Here is a 20,902-nt window from a genome sequence, read left to right as displayed (position 1 = left end):
GAAATAATGACCGGTAGAACGTTGGGAAATCCCATTCAAGTCAATGGGGCGTTCTACTTGCATTGTGAAGAGCCGTATAATAAGAAGTGGTAGACGCTAGCCAGGCTAGCATAAATAAGCTTTATAGTGCATTGTGATATTTCACGCTGTAAGAGCTTACAACATCATGAGTGCAGTCACAATTATTTTTAAGTAGCTTATGTCGATAACAATGAGACTTTATGAATATGTTATTATAACCATTTATGAATGTGTTACCATATTTTCTGCCATATTTAAATTCTAAGACAATATTGTTATGGTGGCTAGAAGTGTAAAATATCAACCACAAACCTGAATACATAAGGGGTTTTTTTTGTAAGCATTCATACCAGAAACATATCGATAGATTAGATAAGACTCTTTATTGTCATTGCATAAGTACAACAAAATTGAGCACCAACCTGTCCATACATATACAATATGACAAGGGGGTAGACACGATAGAGGAAAAATACAGCATAGGAGAGGGGAGGAGAAAAAGAGCAAGCCTCAGCATGCTCTTGTGGAGAGTATAGTGTGGGAGCAGGAAAATAACACCACAGCAACATAAGCTCATAATCAGCACACTTTACAACATGAGAAAAAACACATGACTTGCAACAGGCACGGGGGGGGGGGGGGTCATAGTGATAACACATAGTGATAACACAGCATGGTGTCATAGCAGTAACACAGCAATTGTCAATGAGTCAACCTTGATCAGGTCCCAGACAGAGTAAACAATCAGCAGGTGTCTGGGGGAAGGAACACAAGAGGGTCTCACTGCATTGTTCTTCTGGGGGAGTTGTTGTTCCAGCAGCGGCCTTGGCCAAGGCCAGTGCTGGTAGAAGGGGCCAAAAGCAGATGAGATTGGAATTGTTTGGTCTTGGGGTGAGTAGCTATATTTCACATTTCTACTTTCTGTCTCTTTTGGCTGAAAATGCTCCAATGATGGGGCAATAGTGGAACATTTATTGATTTATACCGCCACTGTGGCATGTGCATTGCGTGTCTGTTTCTCAACTGTTGTGTTGCGTTTCATGTGAGCATCACACTAGAAATGTCTCTGATGTGGTGCTGCTGCAGCCAGTATGCCTATTAAAGCATCTCTTCACTGTCATCCAAATAAGGCTTATAGATGGTGTTCAAATGAATTATTAACCATTACCAAAGTCTTAACTAAACATTAATGATTCACAATCGACCATTTCTAAGGGATGATACATTATAAAATGTCACATTTTATAGTACAAAACAAATGATTAGTAATAATCAGTACATATTTGTTAATTATCATGTCATGTTTTGTAATCAGAGAAACATATGTTCCTATTCTGTTAAATAACTACAGCCTACATGAATATTAGCTGTTAAATAACTTTTAAGTAACTGTTTGTTAACATTTAAATACTTGCCTTCTGAATTTGTATAGGCTATTTACCATTTATTATTTATTACCAGTTATTCTAAACTGCTACCCAAAACTCTAGGTAGCAAATCCTAAATATTTCAAATATGATGGCACATTAGATGTAGAGGTAAGAAGTAACAAGTAAATTGGATGACTTCAGTCAATGTTTTTTTTTTTCATGCTTGAATTTGTAATAAAGTATTTTTTTGTCTGCATTCACCACGATGGCCAGTTTTCCACTGGTATTGTCCTCTTCACCTACAGTCCATATCATTGTCCAACTAGAGAGACAGACAGTACATGATTAGTATCATACCTATCAGTGTGATGAGAGAGTGTACATTAACTAGGTCAAAGTTCAACTGTTAAAAATGTAATGTTTGTAACTGTTGAAAATCAAGTGTCAGATTTTGTTTTGCAATATAGGATTTTCAATCTTGCTAGCTCACTGTCTGGGTAACTCAGTGACATTATTAACCTTTGAGAGCCCATGAAACAAACATGTCAGAAATCCTTACCTCTTCAATAGGTGGGAAGATTTTCATATCTGGATCGGCTGCAGTGCTTCTTGTGTCCCAGCTGGGTACCAGTTGGGGAGTGTGCAGACACATCAAACAGCTGATCTTATACCACCGGGCAATGAACGGGGTCAACATTGCTGGCTGCTCACTGATTAAAAACTGTTTGCAACAGGACAGGGAACTTATCACAATGCCATGTGCAATCATGGATAGTTGATGTGATGTGGATAAAACACATACACCTCTCTCTCTCTCTCTCTCTCTCTCTCTCTCTCTCTTTCTCTCTCTCTCTCACACACACACACACACACACACACACACACACACACACACACACACACACACACACACACACACAGAGGTGCCTGCAGGAATGAATGCTATGGTACGCACAACCAATGTCAGGTTTCCCGGTTTTAGGTTTGATCAGCTAAAAAGTAGCCTAAGCCTACATGCTAACATCCACATGTAATATCTTAACAACAACAACGCCTAACAGGGATATATTGCATCGGACAACTTTATGCCGCCCTATACAAAAGCTAAAAGTTACCTATAGGTTAGACTAACGTTTACGTATGGCTTTTAACAACTGTAATGTTAGTCTAACGTTCTGAGAAGCACATCAATTGCCTGCCTTGTTCTTGCCCATCTGAAATAACTCCTAGCATTACTGCCTCCATATTTTCTGTCTTTGTTGTTTTCAAATAAACGTGTTATATCCATGATGAGTCTTAGCTCAACACCACATGCTAATAACCAGCAAATATAGATAACTGAGTAAAAGAAAACAAGTAGCCTAGTTGCGTGCCTGCGCGCGTATTCTCTCTCCTGCTCAAACAAAATGTGTGTGTGTGCTTAAAGTTCTGCATTAAGGTGATTCTGATAATGTATTCACTAATTTTACTACAGATAATTGTAAATAGCTTACTGTCGTAGAGTCAATGGGATACTGTGCAGAGTTGGGAAGTTCTGTCAGGCCAATTTGGCAAGTACATTTCGAAAGAGAAATGTTCTCTTGTTGTTTAGCTTGCAGGCATGCCTGCACACACACACACACGCACGCACGCACGCACGCAGGCAGACACACTCATGATATCAGCATTCCATAATAATATTTTAGTACAGTGTCTGAGAGAACACACTGAGGCTCCGTTCGAATCGGAAGGCAGCTGCCTACTGCCTCCCTCCCTAAATAGAGAGCTCTCTAACTAGACATGACTTCAGATTAAATGCGTCGTTTAAAAATGAGCGTAGCACTCTAGAATCTTTGGTTAACACTACAGTATGACGTTAGCAAAAGCCTGACGTTAAACTAAATTAGCCTACGTAAGCTAGCAGGCTAACAGTATAAAATAGTTTCACTGGCAGCTAATATCTCAGACCAGGCATTATTAGTGGGTACAACAATGGTATAACCAGGTAGTAAATCGTTTATTTTCAATCTACTTTACACAAATCCAAGCTAAATAACGTCACACAAATGACATTTCAACAGATTCGGCAGTCATTTACCGATATCGGCAGCCATGTTTGTTTTGTTTTCACAGAGATTCAGACGTGGCCGCAAATGATTATGGGTAGAAGGCAGCTTGAAGTGTACATCGATGCTGCCTTCAAAATTGACCGTTATTCAGGAATTCTAAGATATCTTAGAAGGCAGCGAAAATCGTTTTTTCGGTTTCGAACGGCCTTCGATGCCTTGCTCTCTAGTTAGATATCTTAGAAGGCAGCAGTTTTACCCGATTCGAACGGAGCTTAGTATTCCATGGTTAACATTCCTCCAAAAGCCATCTATCACAAAAAGTTTAGCTCTGCCTTTAACATTCTTTGTCAAAAGGTGTGCACTTTAATCTCTTAGATATATTTAACACAGCTAAATAAATGAATAATAATGACATGTTGTTTTATGCACATTACTGTGGACTAATACCTTAATTTTGCTCATGTAGTCTGAGTTTTCTCTGCGGAGCAAAGCCAAAGCCAGAAGATTAACCATTTTCACTTTTATGTCCCTGTATGTCATCTGAAGGATAGAAACAGATGTTATAATGAGAGTGAATAAGCACTTGCTATTGTGATTATTATTCATGAAAATATTAATATACATGGGGCTTTTTTACCAACTTGGCATGCTCTAAAACTCTTGAAATGTGGCAGCTATGTGTGGAATTGGTAACGCTACTCAGCGACAGAGCTCTGGCCTAGGGCGTGGCTCAGGGACTATATAGCGCCACCTAGCGCATTGTCTGTTGTGGTTGACAAATACATGCATGGAAATGAACCAAATTTGGTAGGCATGTGTGTTGTATGAATCTGAACAACTTTTACATTTAGACTAGTGAATCTTAGAGGAATTTGAGCTATGATTATGATTATGAATTTTGCACATGATGTATTTTGAAACACTTCTCCTAGACGGTTTATCGAAATCATGTCATATTAGCAGTAAAATGATCTTGAGGGGTTGCCCAATAGGAATTGCGAACAGATTTTTGAATTTTCGAAGTACCGTAAAACTCCAAACAATAGCCCAGGCTTTTATTTTGCCAAATCGCCAAAATGCACCGGCGTGTATTTGAGACAGGCGTCTATATGAGACAGGCGTTTAATTTAGTGTTGTTAGTTGAGTGTAGGTTTATTTTAGGATTAGAAATAACTACTCAATAGCATAAGCAGACGGAAAGCATGACAACAGGAGGTTACCGCATTATATTACGATAGGCTACTTTAGTTTACTTTAGGCTACTTTACTTTAGTACTTTAGCCTATAATTCGAATGTGTTTCACAAATCAGATCATATTAGAATTAGCCTACTATATTAGATATGTCTTAAATTATTGGCAGCTTAAAATAACGAAACAATGTGACAGCTGAACAATTCAAGTTACCATCGAGCCTGTGAACTTGTTGCCCCTGATAACACATCAGCAATAAATAATGAATGCTACCCTGTAAAACAACTGCAATCGTGTGATTAAAAATGATCCTATTAATCGCTATCACCGTGATCCTCAACTAGGCTACTACAAGTTGATTTGCGAATTCCTCCTCCTCGTCGCTCTCCTCCATTTGCATGCCTTGCTTGCGCAGCTCCAGATGCGCAGGGCTCTCCCTCTTTGGAGACAGACGTTACAGCTCAGCCTTTACGCACCCTCTTTAGATCAACCGAGAAATATCTTGCTGCTCACGAATTTTGTTAGGCAAATTTGACAACTGTCAGCTTAAATGTCATTTAAATCAAGTCTTTCTCTTTTCCGCCACGGTATTGAGAGAAATGCAGAGAAACGCGGAGAAACGAGAGAAAGTGAAACTAAACAAAGCAAGTTTGTGATAAAATATGTTGCCTAGTGCGCAAATAAAAAAAAAATGGCATTAATTAAGTAATGTAGGACATAGGCCAATGTCGAAAAAAGTTAAGCATTTGAAACTCTGGCTTTCACCTCCGCAGTCATGCAATTATAAATTTAGTGTGCGCAATCTGCACCATGCTGGCGATGTGACGGGTATAAGAAGAATAAATACAACCCGAAACTAAAAAAACAGACCAGGCTTCTGTTGGAGACAGGCCTTTACCCCAAATCTGTAGCCACATAGGGCGTTTAAAAGAGACATGCGTCTATTTGGGACTCGGCTATTGTTTGAAGTTTTACGGTATATTGAAATGGCAAAGGTTTGAATTATGGAGTCTTATTAAAGAAACAGGAAGTTGGTGTTATAGGCAGAAAAAAGGTTATCATTTGGATGTAATTTGGAAGCTACAGCTTGGTGCTGCTAGTCAGAGACAGAGCTCTGGCTTAGGGTGTGGCTTCGGGACTCTATAGCGCCACCTAGTAGCACGTTATCTGTTGTGGTTGACACAAACATGGGCTTGTGTGTTATTGCTATCGCTAGTCAGAGACAGAGCTCTGCCCGAAGGCGTGGCTTAGGGACTCTACAGCTCCACCTAGTGTGTTACCGGTTGTGGATGACATACAGTATACATTCACGATAATGAATCAAATTTGGTGAGCTCGTGTGTTATTACTGCCGCTAGTCAGAAACTAGAGCTCTGGCCTAGGGTGTGGCTTAGGGACTCTATAGTGCCACCTGGCACATTGTCTATTATGGTTGACACATACATTCACGACAATTAGGTAAGCTTGTATGTTATTGCTGCCGCTAGTCAGAGACAGAGCTCTGGCCTAGGGTGTGGCTTAGGGACTCTATAGCGCCACTTAGTGTGTTGTCTGTTATGGTTGACACATACATTCACGAAAATTGACCAAATATGGCGGGCATGTGTTGCTCATGCACATGCCCACCAACACGCACATGTTGTTTTGCTAGATTCCGAAATGTCACAGGTCCGCACCGCAGGTGCTCGGGCCCGCCATCGCCGCTTGCGGCTATATTTATGTAGTACATGTTATGTGACGAATAAAATAAGTTGAATGTGAACTTGAAATGTGTTATGTGCATCATAAAATCTCTATTCTAAAGTCAATGTTTGCTAAATTAACTAGTAAGAAAAGGAATGTCTCCTAAATGCAATGCAAAAGTACCATATTGAAAGTAAGCTGTAAAGAATCCACACATATCTCTAAAAATATGAACGCAAGCTGGCTATGTACCATATGTTTGTTGCTTCCCCCCTCTTCATCAAGGAAAATACGCTCTATGTCATCTGTTTTTGTCTTCATGTCCTCCTGTGCTTTTTCATATGTGTTCTAAACATGGAAAACATGATTAATTTATTATAAGTTAAACTGCAGTAAAACATTATTGTACTTTCAATGAAGAGACAGAGAAGGAGAGTGCTGCGTTGGGTCAAATATAAAGATTAAAAACGGGTGCTCTTCGGAATGGACATAAATGAAATTGAAAAAACTGTGACTGTCCTGTATAAAGAAACGTTGCGCTGTGTTTAAGGCAGTCAAAAGTCTTTTGACTTTTGACTGCCTTAAACACAGCACAATGCTTCTTTATACAGGACAGTCACAGTTTTTTTCAATTTCATTATTGTACTTTATCAGGAAAAGTAGCATACAGTTAACTACTTACCTTAACCAATGAGGCTATACGTGCTCTGGCAATATTAGACTCAAACAGTGGTGAGGTTATGATCTTGGGTAGACACATGAGTTTCAGTTCATCATATTTTGAAGCAAGCTCAGATTGTCTGCATGGGTCATTCAGATTTTCAGATAATTCAGAATGTTGTAGTATATCAGTAGAGATGGAAGATCCCATTCTGTTTGTATGGAATATAGAATCAGGCGGTGCTATGCAAAGTAAGTCATTATTAATATTTACGAGAGAAATGAGAGAAAAAGGTTTTAAGTCAGTCTGGAATATGTCATTCACATACCAACTTCACGTAAAAGTAGTTTGTACGAAAAACATATATAAAACCATAAAATACGTATAAAAAGTATAACACTTACCTGGCCTGGAACTCTTTGTATTCTTGTTTAAGTTTTTCATATTTTTCTCTAAAGTTGTCAGGGGAATTCATTTTGTAAGACTTTAATAAAAATCAATGCAAAAGGTCATTGCATATATAGGCCTAATAAACAGGAAGAAGACTCACTCTGTAATTTTGATCCTTTCTTCACTGAAACGGCAACAACAGCAAGAAAGCTCAATTTTAAGATTATATTAAGACTGACATATTTTAGTATAAAGTACAAATACAATTGTATACATTCATTTAATGATTTCATCACCTAATTTCATCAAGATATCAATGCATGCTAAAATGCTGCTAACCCTGTTCAACTACAACCAACATTCTGAAAAGTTTAGGACACTTTGTAAAATGTAAATAAACAAGAATTATTTGATTTACAAATAATTTCAATCCGAGAATTCCGGTGTGAAATTGACCTTAGCTGTACTGAAAGATGTTGCCAAGTACTTACATGTGTCCAATAGGACCTTCACTCACCCCCTAGCATTCCGAATTACACAGTTTTCAGCCGAGCTTGCAGTAGGCTTGCAGCTACCTGTTGGGCATAACGTAGCCTATGCAGCTAAATCGCTATTTTTAAACCATTAAAAAGGTTCCAAGTAACTGAACACTGCATTGGTAGACTTCTGAGGGTCATGACATTTAAAACGAGATACTGACAACTTTGGAAGTGCACAGGAAGTTTATTTAAAAAGACTGTTTACAAGCAGTACCTTCATAGAATCTCTCCGCTGGCCGCCATCTTGTAATCAAGTCGCGATAAGCCGACTGACGAGCACGAACGAACAGGAAGGACAGGGGAACATATTGCAAACATTTTGAGCTTTGTTGATACCGTGTACTCATCATGTTCATGTAGACAGTATAACTATATATTTCCTATGGAATTACTTTTGCAATATGTTCCCCTGTCCTTCCTGTTCGTTCGTGCTTGTCAGTTGGCTTATCACGACTTGATTACAAGATGGCGGCCAGCGGAGAGATTCTATGAAGGTACTGCTTGTATAAACAGTCTTTTAAAATAAACTTCCTGTGCACTTCCAAAGTTGTCAGTATCTCGTTTTAAATGTCAGGACCCTCAGAAGTCTACCAATGTAGTGTGGAGTTACTTGGAACCTTTTTAATGATTTAAATATAGCGATTTAGCTGCATAGGCTACGTTATGCCCATCAGGTAGCTGCAAGCCTACTGCAAGCTTGGCTGAAAACGGTGCAATTCGGAATGCTAGGGGGGTGAGCGATGGTGCCTATTGGACACATGTAAGTACTCGGCAACATCTTTCAGTAAAGCTAAGGTCAATTTCACACTGGAATTCTCCTTTAATTCAGAATAGACCAAAGGAGAGACGGGTTCTTGTTTTTTGGGCCAAATATGTTCATTTCGAATTTAATGCCAGCAACACGTCTCAAAAAAGTTGGGACATGCATGCCTCCACAGAAATAACCTGGCAACAGCTATGATGACCTGACATGCAGGGGTGCACAAATTATTACATTCTATTTTTATTTACATTTTACACAGCGTCCTAACAGCGTCCTAAAATAGGTGTGGTCAGGTACATGATCAAAAATCACTATTTATTTTAAGGTCATATAAATGATAACACCACTAAAGTGAAAGGTATGTGTAATATAATATAACACGACTGGTCTGTACGGTCATTCAAATATTATTGTGTTTCTTTTTTCAGTCTGTGTTTTTTATTGTAACTTATTGTATCAGTCAATAGTGAAAGTAGACAATTAAGTGTACAACGTTTTTGTCATTGCCTACGAGTTCAAGTATTAGGCGAGTGTAGATGCATGTAGCTATACCCGTGTGGTTGTCATACACACATTTTATAAAGCAAGCTTAGTGGAATCGCATACACAGTCTTGTGTCCAAGCAGATTCCTTCTCAAGAGATGCGCTCACTCGTTGTCAAAATACCAATGCTGTCAGACATTGCTTGATTTTGCATTCCTCGCTCTTAAAGGGAATGATCACTCTCATTGGTTTAATGGATACTTGATGGAAAACACATGACTATTCATGGAATATAAGAACACATACTGTATTCTGAGCAAATTTAATTTAATTGTACAGTGTTAAATTGATTACTGTATTGTTTTTATTTGTATGTCACTTTGGACAGAGACATCTGATGCCATGAATTTAAAGAATGTCCACATTGTATCAAAATCCAATTAAACATATTTTTAGTGAAAATAAATGGAGCCAGAAACATTTGCATAACTTACTTTTGTTGACATGCTTTGCTCAGTTCGATGCACCTTTAACAAACAGACAAACAAATAAGCACAATCAATTAGAAAAAAAACCCAAAACAAAACAAACAAACAAAAAAAACATAGTGAACTTGAATTATGTGCCCTTTTCGCTTTTCAGCATTGGTGCTATTGTCTTCCTCCATTTAGTCCCCTTTGGACTTTTAAGGCCCTTTAAGCCCTCTGTTGATATAATTACATTTAAACTCTGGAAGAGTTTATTGGTTTGCGCTACATACACAGTTAGAATATCAATGAAATGCATGTTGTCAGTGATAAGAATTGAAGCCAGAAGCATTTACACAACCTACTTTTGTTGATATTCCGTGTCCAGTTCATTGCGCCTTAAAACAAACAAACAAACAAACCCCTATCATCTTTAGAAGTAAGTATAGGCTACATATCAGTGCTCTTTCCAAACCATTACACCTTATAGAAAAGCACTTGGCTTTGTGATGTCATGATTTTCATAATATGATGATGACCATATTACAGCAAAGTAAATCAAATTAAATACTGTCAGTGATAATAAAGGCTGAAACCAGAGGCATCTTCTTGACTCATGACAAAGAAATACATATAACATATTTATCATTATGAACCAACAGGAGGGAAATGACAAAGAAATACATATAACATATTTATCATTATGAACTTCACTTGTGTGCGTCAAAGTTTTAATACACACTTTCATATATGTGTGATCAAAGTTGTTATTCACAGTTTCACATTGGAGCCTCACAGGAACGCTATGCACCTGCAGATAAGAAACTGGTCATAAGCGAGAGGAAGAATTGAGGGAGGTTTCGACCGAAGGTCATGCTGACTTGTTTTGCTCTACTTTAATAAAAGAAACTTCTTGTGTCGAAGAGCTCAGAGACTGGTTTGGAGAGGGGAGACTTCTCCTCTCTGGTCACTCTCTCCTCTCGGCCAAGAGTCGTTGCTGAAAACTATACTACTTGTTTATGGTTCTTGTGTCTTGATATTGGGAAGATTTTCCTGACAACTCACCTTTGATTATATGCGTCTTGCAGTTCAGTGTACCTTTAATAAACAAACAAACACATAAAGACAATAATTTACAAAAATATGAATGAATGAATTTGAATTGAAAATTAGGGCTACCCTCAATGACTCTCAGAAAATAAATAAATGTGCCCGTTACAAATAATTACACAATTGAGGGAAAAAAAATATGTTACGATGTGATGAAATCACTTGATACCCTCTTTCTAATTCATTATGCCGTAAAGAAAACGTACACTTTACTTTTGTTACTTGTTGTGCTTCCGCTTAAAACAATTAATTAATTTAACCTTTAGAATGATATTTTTAAAATGTAAACCATTTCTATCAGTTGGATTTATATTCAGAAAGAATTGTGATATGATAACATTATACTTTGCTGTTTGATTGTGTGTTGTTTTAGTTAAAAAAAAAAAAAAAAACATGAATCCAGAAACATTTACATGACTTAATTTTGTTGCAGATATGCCTTCTCCATTTCAGTGGCCCTTATATAAAAAATACCAAACACACATCAATAGTCATGAATATAAATCACTTGCTCTTTCCAATGAATTATTTTTGCAACCTAAATATACAGTGGGTATAGTAAGTATTCACACCCATGCTAAAGTTGACTAAAAAGAGGAATATAAAATCATCTTTTGAGAATTGATTGCAATGCCTTAATTCAAGAAAATGAGTAAAAATCAAAACACTAAGGACACTAATTTTCTTTGTGATTGAAGAATGTATCGTAAATAGATAAATGTTCTTCCTTAAATACAGGTTGCATAAGTATTCAACCCCTATGTTAAATTCCCATAGGAGCAGGAGGATGTTTTATATGTTTTTATTTTTAAAGGCCAGCTATTTCATGGATCCAGGATATTATGCATCCTGATAAAGTTCCCTTGGCCTTTGGAATTAAAATAGCCCCACATCATCACATACCCTTCACCATAGCTGGAGATTGGCATGGTGCTTTTTACAGTTAGCCAATTAGCCTGTTTGATGCTCATTGAGCTCAATGCAAATCAAACAGGCTAATAGGCTAACTGGAAAAAGCACCATGCCAATCTCTATCTATGGTGAAGGGTATGTGATGATGTGGGGCTATTTTAATTCCAAAGGCCAAGGGAACTTTATCAGGATGCATAATATCCTGGATCCATGAAATAGCTGGCCTTTAAAAATAAAAACATATAAAAAATCCTCCTGCTCCTATGGGAATTTAACATAGGGGTTGAATACTTATGCAACCTGTATTTAAGGAAGAACATTTATCTATTTACGATACATTCTTCAATCACAAAGAAAATTAGTGTCCTTAGCGGTTTGATTTTTACTCATTTTTTGAATTAAGGCATTACAATCAATTCTCAAAAGATGATTTTATATTCCTCTTTTTAGTCAACTTTAGCATGGGTGTGAATACTTACTATACCCACTGTATGTATTTTTATAAACCCTTTGCTTTTCAAGCCCTTTAAGCCCTTTTTTGCTATTTGAATTCAAACTCTGAAAGTGTTGCTATGAACTACACTGTTAGGATATCAATGAAATACATGTTATCAGCGAAAGGAAATAAAGACCATTTACATAACTTACTTTTGTTGATATGCTTCTTCCTCACTGAAAAAGTAAATGCTGGATTTACTTGATTTTATTGGTTACATGAATGAAATATGAAACTGATTTATGCTGTGATAACCTAATTTAATCAAGTAGTTTCAGTGAAATTGATTGAATGAAGTTCAAATGAAGTATTTACATAATTTCAACATTATGTTATACATGGAAAGTAGGCATTCAGATGTACTTACTACTGCAACATCAATGTTAAAGCGGTAACACTTTACATTACAGATCGGTAACAAGTGGGTAATGTTATGGTAATATGTATGCAATTTCATAGTAATATTATTTTTAAACCACATATTACAAATAATGAATGTGTAATTTCTAGACAATTAATGTGCAATTACCATACAACAACAATGCAAATAACTTGGTCAAAAGTAAATCCTAAATATTTATTGCTTCGGTGAGTACATATTTACAGCAGGTATTACCATTTTTGTTTTACCCTTAAATCTAAGTTATTTGCATTGTTGTCATATGGTAATTGCACAGTAATTACTAGAAATTACACATTAATTAAGCATTACCGCACTAGTGGGAGTGGCGATATTTGGCCAACAACACCACGACCACGAGTGTGATAATGCTTTTATACAACAGTTCCATTGCCAACAAAACAATGATACCAGAGTGCATTTTTTGGAAGGATAATTTCTTATTTGCCATTGTTTTGTTTAGCCCAGTTCCTCCACTCTGCGAAGTAGGCCTAGCTCAGGACGTGTTTGGTTGCTATACAACTGCTAACTCAAAGAACATTGAATACCGTCTCTGGTTAAATCAAAGCGAAGATTCAACCGTCGCGGAGTGATTATTAGCTGTGAAGAGTCAGCAGTGGTGATATTGCTTAAGAGTCATTGCACGAGAAAACCAGGCAGAACAAGCAGGAGGTGGGAAGAAGGGGGTCGGCCAAATCGGCTCATACTTTGTATATGTGATAAGTATGTGGAACTTAAAACCCTCCAGCTCTTTTTTGTTATGGAGTTCTGGGACCCGTCTCAGAGACCCTCAAAAATCCAACAATTCATGGATGAAAATGACTGAAATGGGCATTTCTACCCTGATTATCCTGATAAAGATATGAACACGAGCTTTATGTTTCCATAGAGCTTAGGTAGAATAGTTTTAAAGACCAAAAGGTGCACTAGGGGGTTATCTGCACCACTGAAAGCAGAATTTTCATCCCTCTAAAATTGATAATTTTTAGGAGGCATTATCTCACTTTCGCAGTGGCTTTGGTGGATGGTTTTACTGTTGCTGGACAGAGGAACATCTTCTGATTCAATGGTCGTCTAATTGGGCCACACGTAATGTGCGCCGTGCCAGGAGGGTCTTTCCGGTATTTTTTCGGATTTTGGAGTATAATAAACCAGGTAATAATATCTCACTATAGGGTAATTTATGGTCAATTTTTGTGTCACTGTATGACAAATTGTTAAAGAAAGCTTTAATTAACTAGAAAAGCACTCAAAGAGTGCAGACCTCTGCATGCATTGATGCTCTTGGTTGTCATACATTTGAAACTAGACTATTCAGATCGTCACCGAGTGGCCATACCATGCCATTACATCGCAAACATCTGGCATTAAATCTGTTTGTGATGTAATGCCATGGTATGGCCATGTGATGGCGATCAGAATATGGTTTATCATAGGCCAAAACACGACAAATTCTGCTAAAGACCCTCCTGGCACGGCACACATTATGTGTGGCCCAATTAGACGACAATTGTTTTTGAATCAGTAGATGTTCCTTTCTCCAGCAACAGTAAAACCATCCACCAAAGCCACTGCGAATACGAGATAATGCTTCTTAAAAATGACCGAAATTTAGAGGGGGGGACATTCTGCTTTCAGTGGTGTAGATAACCCCTCGGTGCACCTTTTGGTCTTTAAAACTATGCTACCTAGGCTCTATGGAAATATAAAGCTTATGTTCATATCTTTATCAGGATAATCAGGGTAAATGGCAATTTCAGTCATTTTCAGCCATGAATTGTTGGATTTTTGAGGGTCTCTGAGAGGGGTCCCAGAACTCCATAACAAAAAACAGCTGGAGGGTTTTAAGTATATGGCTGTTCATAGTTCCACATACTTATCACATATACAAAGTATGAGCCGATTTGGCCGACCCCCATCTTCCCACCTCTGCCTGGTTTTCTCATGCAATGACTCTTAATATCACCACCACTGATAGAACGCGTCTCGTCCAATTAGATATTGCTAAATCGTTCGACCGGACCTAACTGTTGTATAATTATTCGTGGTTTAAAACTATTATTACCATTAAATTGCATTACCAAAACATTACCCACTTATTATCGATCTGTAATGTAAAGTGTTACCGCTAAAGCACTCTTCCTCTGTTGCACGCAGGCTATTTGTTTATCCAGCAAATAACAATGTCCACAGACAAGGTAGGCCTACAGAATGTTGCACGAAGTACTGTATGTATTGGGACATCGAAACAAGTCAAATTTGCAGTTTCCATGAAACTACAAATACGCTACCCGATTTTGTAAACATATAGTGTGGTTATAGCCGATAAAGGACAACTTTGAATATGGTGGGCCACAGTTTGAAGAAGCATTCATTGGAAACACATGCTTTGGCACCACTCATACTTTGTGCAAGCTCGATACCTAATGCATGGTGGGAACCATGCATGGTTATCTCAAAGCATAATGTACAGTAAGACAAAACTCGGCTCCAAAGCACAGCATAGGCTCATGGGAACACAATGAAATTGTTGACACCAAGACATCCCACATGTTCCTTTGCCTTACTGGTTCAATACTTACTTCACATTGATGTAACATGATTCTGATGGATAAATTCATTGCTGTGGCAAAATATGTCAGTTTGACGTAATAACATTGTGTTTGATAGAAAAACAGGAGTTTAATTTGATGTTTTGTCATGTAGTAAATGTGACAAACTCTCTTTTCCTTTTCCAGCTTACATTACTTGATTCAATCAGAAAAAATGCATTACTCAATTGGAATGACTGTTTAACGCAATACGGTTGTATTTCATTCAAAACTAGACTATTTTAAGTAATTAAATGGAATGTGGTTTGATAAATTGGACAGCCCTGACTTTTCCTTTTTTACAGTGTATAAGCCACTATCACGTCTGGTGTAGCCAGTTCAATTCACAATAGTTGAAGAATTATGATATCCTGACAACATATTTTCTCTTTAGGATGTAATTCTCAAATAATGAGGATGTCCACATTATAGTTAATCCAATGACATGTGTTTTTCAGTGGTAAGAAATTAAGACTGAAGCACATTCATAACTCACTTATTACTTAATATTTGTTGATATGGTTTAAAAACAAAAAACAAAAAAACTAACAACATTCATCTGCAAAAACACAGCGGGTAAATAGATAGATAGGAAAAGGGAAATGAAAATGTCCAGTCACTCAGTACCACAATGACACATTACAGTAGGAAATCACTATATCCTTTTAGGGCCAAAAGGATACTGATACATACAACACTTTCAGGCAGAGAGAAGAACAAAATGTGTGTTGTGTACCTGGATGGTGTGGAGACAGAGCAGACACTTATGGTGGTGGGCATCCCCTCAGAGGCCGAGTTAGGGTCTGTCCAATCAAACATTTTTGGTCAAATCCAGACCCCAGACAAATGCCAGCCTCATTACCACAAGCAAGCATACACACGGCACAACCTGACAGAGCAACAATCGCACAGGTCCTCTCACCTGTCTGACTGAGTCCAATGGAACTGTGGGGGGCTGTAGTTGTTAAGTTCATATGGGCAGACACAGTGGCTGGCAAGTGTGTAGGTGTAGGCTGAAATATGACAACACACAACACACACACTCAAACACAAATATGTGAGCACATTGATGAAGCTGGCAACATTGCTGGCTGCATGATTATCTCAGTGTTCTTGCAAATAGCCTACTCATGGGAACACAATGAAATGGTGACATCAAGGCATTCGTTCAAGGTAATAACATTGTATTTGAAAGAAAACATGAGTTTTACTTAATCTAATGTTTTGTGGTTTAGTAAATGTGGAGAACCCTATTTTCCCTTCCCCCCTAGTATACAGTAACCTGACTCTCGCCAGATCCATGTAGTTCACTGAGCTCTGCACACAAGGATCTGGGACTTCTCAATAGGAGATGTATTTCAGAAGGCGGGGCCTTGTAAAAAAATCCTTGTAAACCACTTGTCCGTTGTCTTGAATGACGTGCTACTTCAAGCTCTTGCTAAACCTGGTCGGAAGAAGAGTGAAAACATCCTTGCCACCAATAAATGCCTTCAAAATCATTCTCTGTTCATCTTTTAAAGAATGAATATTCAACAGATACGACAAAACAGTTGAAATAGCAGAATCAATATAAGCACACAACTCCTCGCTGTGTGCCACCATTGTTGTTTGAATCAAGCCGTCGCTTCGGCGCTACAGTACGTCACATCTATCATGAAATCCCGCCTGGCGATCCTGATTGGTTCATTATTTTTTGTTCCCTTGAATTAGTTTGCATTGCCCTCGGTCCCTAGCCTAGAAATCTAGACGCCCCTAGCGGCAGCAAATGTAATTTGGCTGGCGGGGCAGTCTAGGCACAATCCATTGAGGCAGGGAGCTGAGAACCCCCAGCACCAGCGGGCCAATCACAGGGCTTAACATAATGGTGACTGACATGCGACCAGAAGTTGCGACGGTAACGCATCCTGTTATTTGAAAACAAGAAGATGATTCGTTTAGCGTTGTCCTATTGCGTGGAGAGGGAAGGTTACGCATCCTGCTGCTACTTGAAAACAAGATGATTCGTTTAGCGTTATCCTATTGCGGGGAGGGAATTTGAAAGACAACTGTTTATCCCACCCCTCCGATTGAGCCCTGTCTACGGTGAGTGTCCAGACCCTACATCTTGATGTGGGTCTGGCTCGTCAGGCTACTCGGTCCCAGATCTTTGTGTGGAGCTCAGCGAAACGCCTCTGGTGGAGCATGGCGGAACTACAAGGATCTGGCGAGAGTCAGGTTAATACAGTATACGCTTACCATTCTTTATTCAATTAGAAAAAGTGTATTACTCAAATCGGAATGACTATTTGACCACAATAAGGATGTGTTTCATTCATAACTAGACTGTTTCATGCAATTGTAAAGTAATATGATTTGATAAATTGGGCAACCCTAACATTATTTAACAGTGAACCTCTGACTTTCCCTTCAGCTTTCCATAGCAGCTCGCTTGAAGCGGATCACTTGAAGAAAACCCATCTGACTTTATTCACACTTGTCTTGTGAGGCTGAGTAAAGCACTTGTGCTGTCCCACACACAGTGTCTCTGGAAGCCCACAAGCCAACTAACCACCACCTGTCTTCGCTGCCGCTTGAGATTCTCGCGCTGCTGTTGCAGGTCCCGGCTGGACGGCATTGCTGTCTCCTCCTTCTTCCTCTTTTCCTCCATCTCACACACACACACACACGTGCGTGTGCACGCACGCACGCACGCACGCATGCACACACACACACACACACGTACACACACGTACACGCACGCACACACACGTACACACACGCACGCACACGCACACACACACGCGCACACACACACACACACACACACACACACACACCTTATGTAAGCATAAGGCTTGTACGGCTAGTAATTTTGAAAGTCTGAGTTCATTCTACAACAACAGGAAAATGGTGACAGCAAGCATGTGCGCATTACCTGCGATACCTGTTGATTCTCCACTTGTTCACTGGGTGAAAAACAAATGGAAACTGTGATCAGGTTACATATTTGCAGTGTAAAGCGGGAGATACACCAACCCGACGGCTGGACGTCTGGAGGAGTTGGCTGGGGTTGGGAAGAAATTGGTCCGGTGTGTCCCAGTTCGTCGGAGGTGGTCGGGAGACTTTTTTCCCGTCGGGACCTCGTCGAGAGACTTTGAGCTTGCTCAGTCGGGGCTAGCTTCCGGCGTCGGTTGTTGGGCGTTGGGGTACTCTGATTGGTAGTGCTAATTGCGTGTGTGACGTGTACAGACACGCACTGTGTGGGAGGTGTTGGTTTCACCTGGAAATGGCTACCCCTTGGCTTGCTTCGTTTGCTAGTGTAGCACAGGCTGGTTTGGTTTGTTTTGTTTACTACTAGTTGTCCGTGTTGGTTGCAAAACGAAATAGCTTGCTTTGTTTGCTAGTCTAGCACTTTCTAGTTTTGCTACTACTAGCCTAGGCTACAACAAGATGCTTTCTTGACTAGCAGACATCGGACACGTGAAAAGCATGTAATGTAATTGAAATGCGTGCTTTGTTTATGTGCTGCTCACGAGACTAGCCACCTCCTGGTGCCATCCCCCAGGGGAGTGTTTGCGCAGGCACACAAAGTTTTCACGGTGACGGGGTCGATTGACGTCGCAGCGTCGCAGCGGCTGATCTCAGCCAACGCTAGGCGACGCCAACATTGGGAGTTGGGTGTTGGCTCGAGTCTGGGCAGTGTATCTAGGCCTTAAAGGGATAATCCGGAGTGAAATGCACTTTAGATCAATTTTTCGGACTATTGGGAGTACATACGTTGAGTTGACACCAAAATCATGTCATTCGGATGTATTTTGAGAAAGTTCGAGTTCACCGTTTTTAGCCAAAACTCGTTAGCCTGTAAGTGACCGGGGCAGGTCCTTTCGCCACAACAAAACGCTATTTTTATACCTCTTCTACTGTTCCAAACAACACTACACTTACGTGGTAGTGAGTAGAGGGTCCCTAAAGCCAAACCGAAGTATCCCCACGTCTTTATGTGGTCGGATAGAGAGTCCAGAATGAATTTAATCGAGTCAGTACCTTTCCGGAAATGTTAGTAAAGTGTTGTTGAAGCGTTGCGCAGCTGCCGCAGCGACATTTCCGGAAGGTACTGACTCGATTAAATTCATTCTGGACTCTCTAAATTCATTCTGGACTCTCGCCTGTAGGTCCTACCATTCTCTTGTACATTCATAATGTACAGAGAGTCTGAGTCTGCGGTATATTCACAGGTTTTCTGAAGACAAAAATGTGCCCTTGGTAATTACCACTACCACCAATTCGAAGCATTCCTATTGGCTCAGAAGTCCTCATTTGAATATTCATAGCTCAGACCCGGCTCTCCATATCAAGGGGGCAGGCATATTCCCGGAAGTAGAAACACGAAATGAGCTGGTGATCAACACTCTGCTAACTCCCTTGGACTGCCATAGATTTCAGATTTTTTTGCGATCCCATAACTTCATGTAACATGTGCCCTTTGTCTCCCTTACAGCTTCTGTGTATTCTAGTATATAGGGTATCGAAGGCAAAATTAATTCACTTCTTCCCCGTATATTACGTTGGTTTCCCGTAAAGAAGTATTTTAGCATGTCTGTTAGGGAAGCTAACGTTCGCCCGTAATGTTTTGGATAAGAAGCTGAGTGAGCCTGCACGAAAACCATGACGGAGAGTCATTCGCAAGATCAGTGGAAATGCGTGTAGGCTACGGTAACCTACTGTTTGATATGGTAAAGCATTACCTAGAGGCAAGTACACATAATAATAATATTAAAAAACGAACGTTAACAATTTCAGAGGTTTTCGATCTATCAGACGAGTTACAGCAGGCTAACGTCACGAACTGAGTACGAGTCTGCGCAGTACGACGGAAAGTAAACATATGCGAAATACTACAGCTCCGTCTTTGACTTCTGAAGGCAGAGACCATAGCTATGTCTATGGCAGAGACCATATCTCGGATCTATCCATTTCCTACATTCAGCGATGTAAGTTATGAACCCGTTTTCAACAAGCCACCTGTCTATCTGACATTCCAACACTGAAATTGTATTTTCCAAATAAACAAATAAAGTAACTTTGATCGTGATCTGTCACTGTCTCCGCAATGGCCTTTAGTTTAGTTTACATAGCCACATAAAAGGCTTTCTAGACCCACAGACAGTTGATAAACTAACCTACCATAGTTCTACTAGAACTAGAAGTTCTACAAAGTTATACAAATTTGCTGAACGGAGGAGGATGTTTCAGGTTAGTTGCAAAACATTCACGGGCACCATATTATTGCCCTCTTACCTGTCACAGTCATTTCTATACCAACTAAGACTGCAGATTCGTAAAGAAACGCAAGCACCCACATCATAAGTGTTTCTTAATTAGGTTTGTACCAAACATGACATTTTACCGTGACTCGAGGAGCTGTAAACAGCTTACAAGGTTGTGTACAAAACCGCTAGCAAACACTTCCCATTACGGTGCAAACGTTAGCGAGCTAGCTCGGTTAACAGGCTAAATGAAATGGTTTGTTGTGTCCGAAAGTGTGTTTTATTGGTATCACGTTCAAGCGATGACAATGGAGAAGTTTCGGTTTTATGTTATTTCAGGTTAGTTTGCAACAACAAGTTTAACCACAGTCCTTGGCTACCTAGGTAGCAAGCCTGACTAGCCCTTTCCCATTAACTTAGGCCTACTGTGCTAACCAGCTCGGTTAACAGGCAAAGTGAAATCATTTATTACGTGTCCGAAAGTGAGTTTTATTGGCATCACACACAAGCAACGATAATAGAGAAAAGT

At 39.4% G+C, this 20,902-nt stretch overlaps 1 protein-coding gene across 1 annotated transcript in view; it reads right to left on the bottom strand.

Moving 5' to 3' along the window:
- Positions 1-390: 390 nt before the first annotated feature.
- The window catches only part of LOC134078661 (homer protein homolog 1-like), a 35,544-nt gene continuing 15,032 nt past the window's right edge, over positions 391-20,902 (bottom strand). Inside the window, exons 3-18 of the mRNA XM_062534754.1 lie at positions 18,042-18,072; positions 17,676-17,774; positions 16,050-16,140; positions 15,864-15,930; positions 12,289-12,312; positions 11,151-11,186; positions 10,684-10,716; positions 9,984-10,016; positions 9,646-9,678; positions 7,527-7,550; positions 7,381-7,428; positions 6,998-7,187; positions 6,568-6,663; positions 3,887-3,979; positions 1,951-2,112; positions 391-1,713 (exon numbers count right to left, since the gene is read on the bottom strand). Of these exons, the coding sequence (XP_062390738.1) occupies positions 1,687-1,713; positions 1,951-2,112; positions 3,887-3,979; positions 6,568-6,663; positions 6,998-7,187; positions 7,381-7,428; positions 7,527-7,550; positions 9,646-9,678; positions 9,984-10,016; positions 10,684-10,716; positions 11,151-11,186; positions 12,289-12,312; positions 15,864-15,930; positions 16,050-16,140; positions 17,676-17,774; positions 18,042-18,072 (1,087 nt within the window). The 3' untranslated portion in view covers positions 391-1,686. The remainder of the gene's footprint in view (positions 1,714-1,950; positions 2,113-3,886; positions 3,980-6,567; positions 6,664-6,997; positions 7,188-7,380; positions 7,429-7,526; positions 7,551-9,645; positions 9,679-9,983; positions 10,017-10,683; positions 10,717-11,150; positions 11,187-12,288; positions 12,313-15,863; positions 15,931-16,049; positions 16,141-17,675; positions 17,775-18,041; positions 18,073-20,902) is intronic.

This window comes from Sardina pilchardus, chromosome 4 (assembly GCF_963854185.1).
Source record: "Sardina pilchardus chromosome 4, fSarPil1.1, whole genome shotgun sequence".
In the NCBI taxonomy this organism is placed as follows: domain Eukaryota; kingdom Metazoa; phylum Chordata; class Actinopteri; order Clupeiformes; family Clupeidae; genus Sardina; species Sardina pilchardus.
The sequence above is the reverse complement of the archived record's forward strand: the minus strand, read 5'-3'. Positions and strand labels throughout refer to the sequence as shown.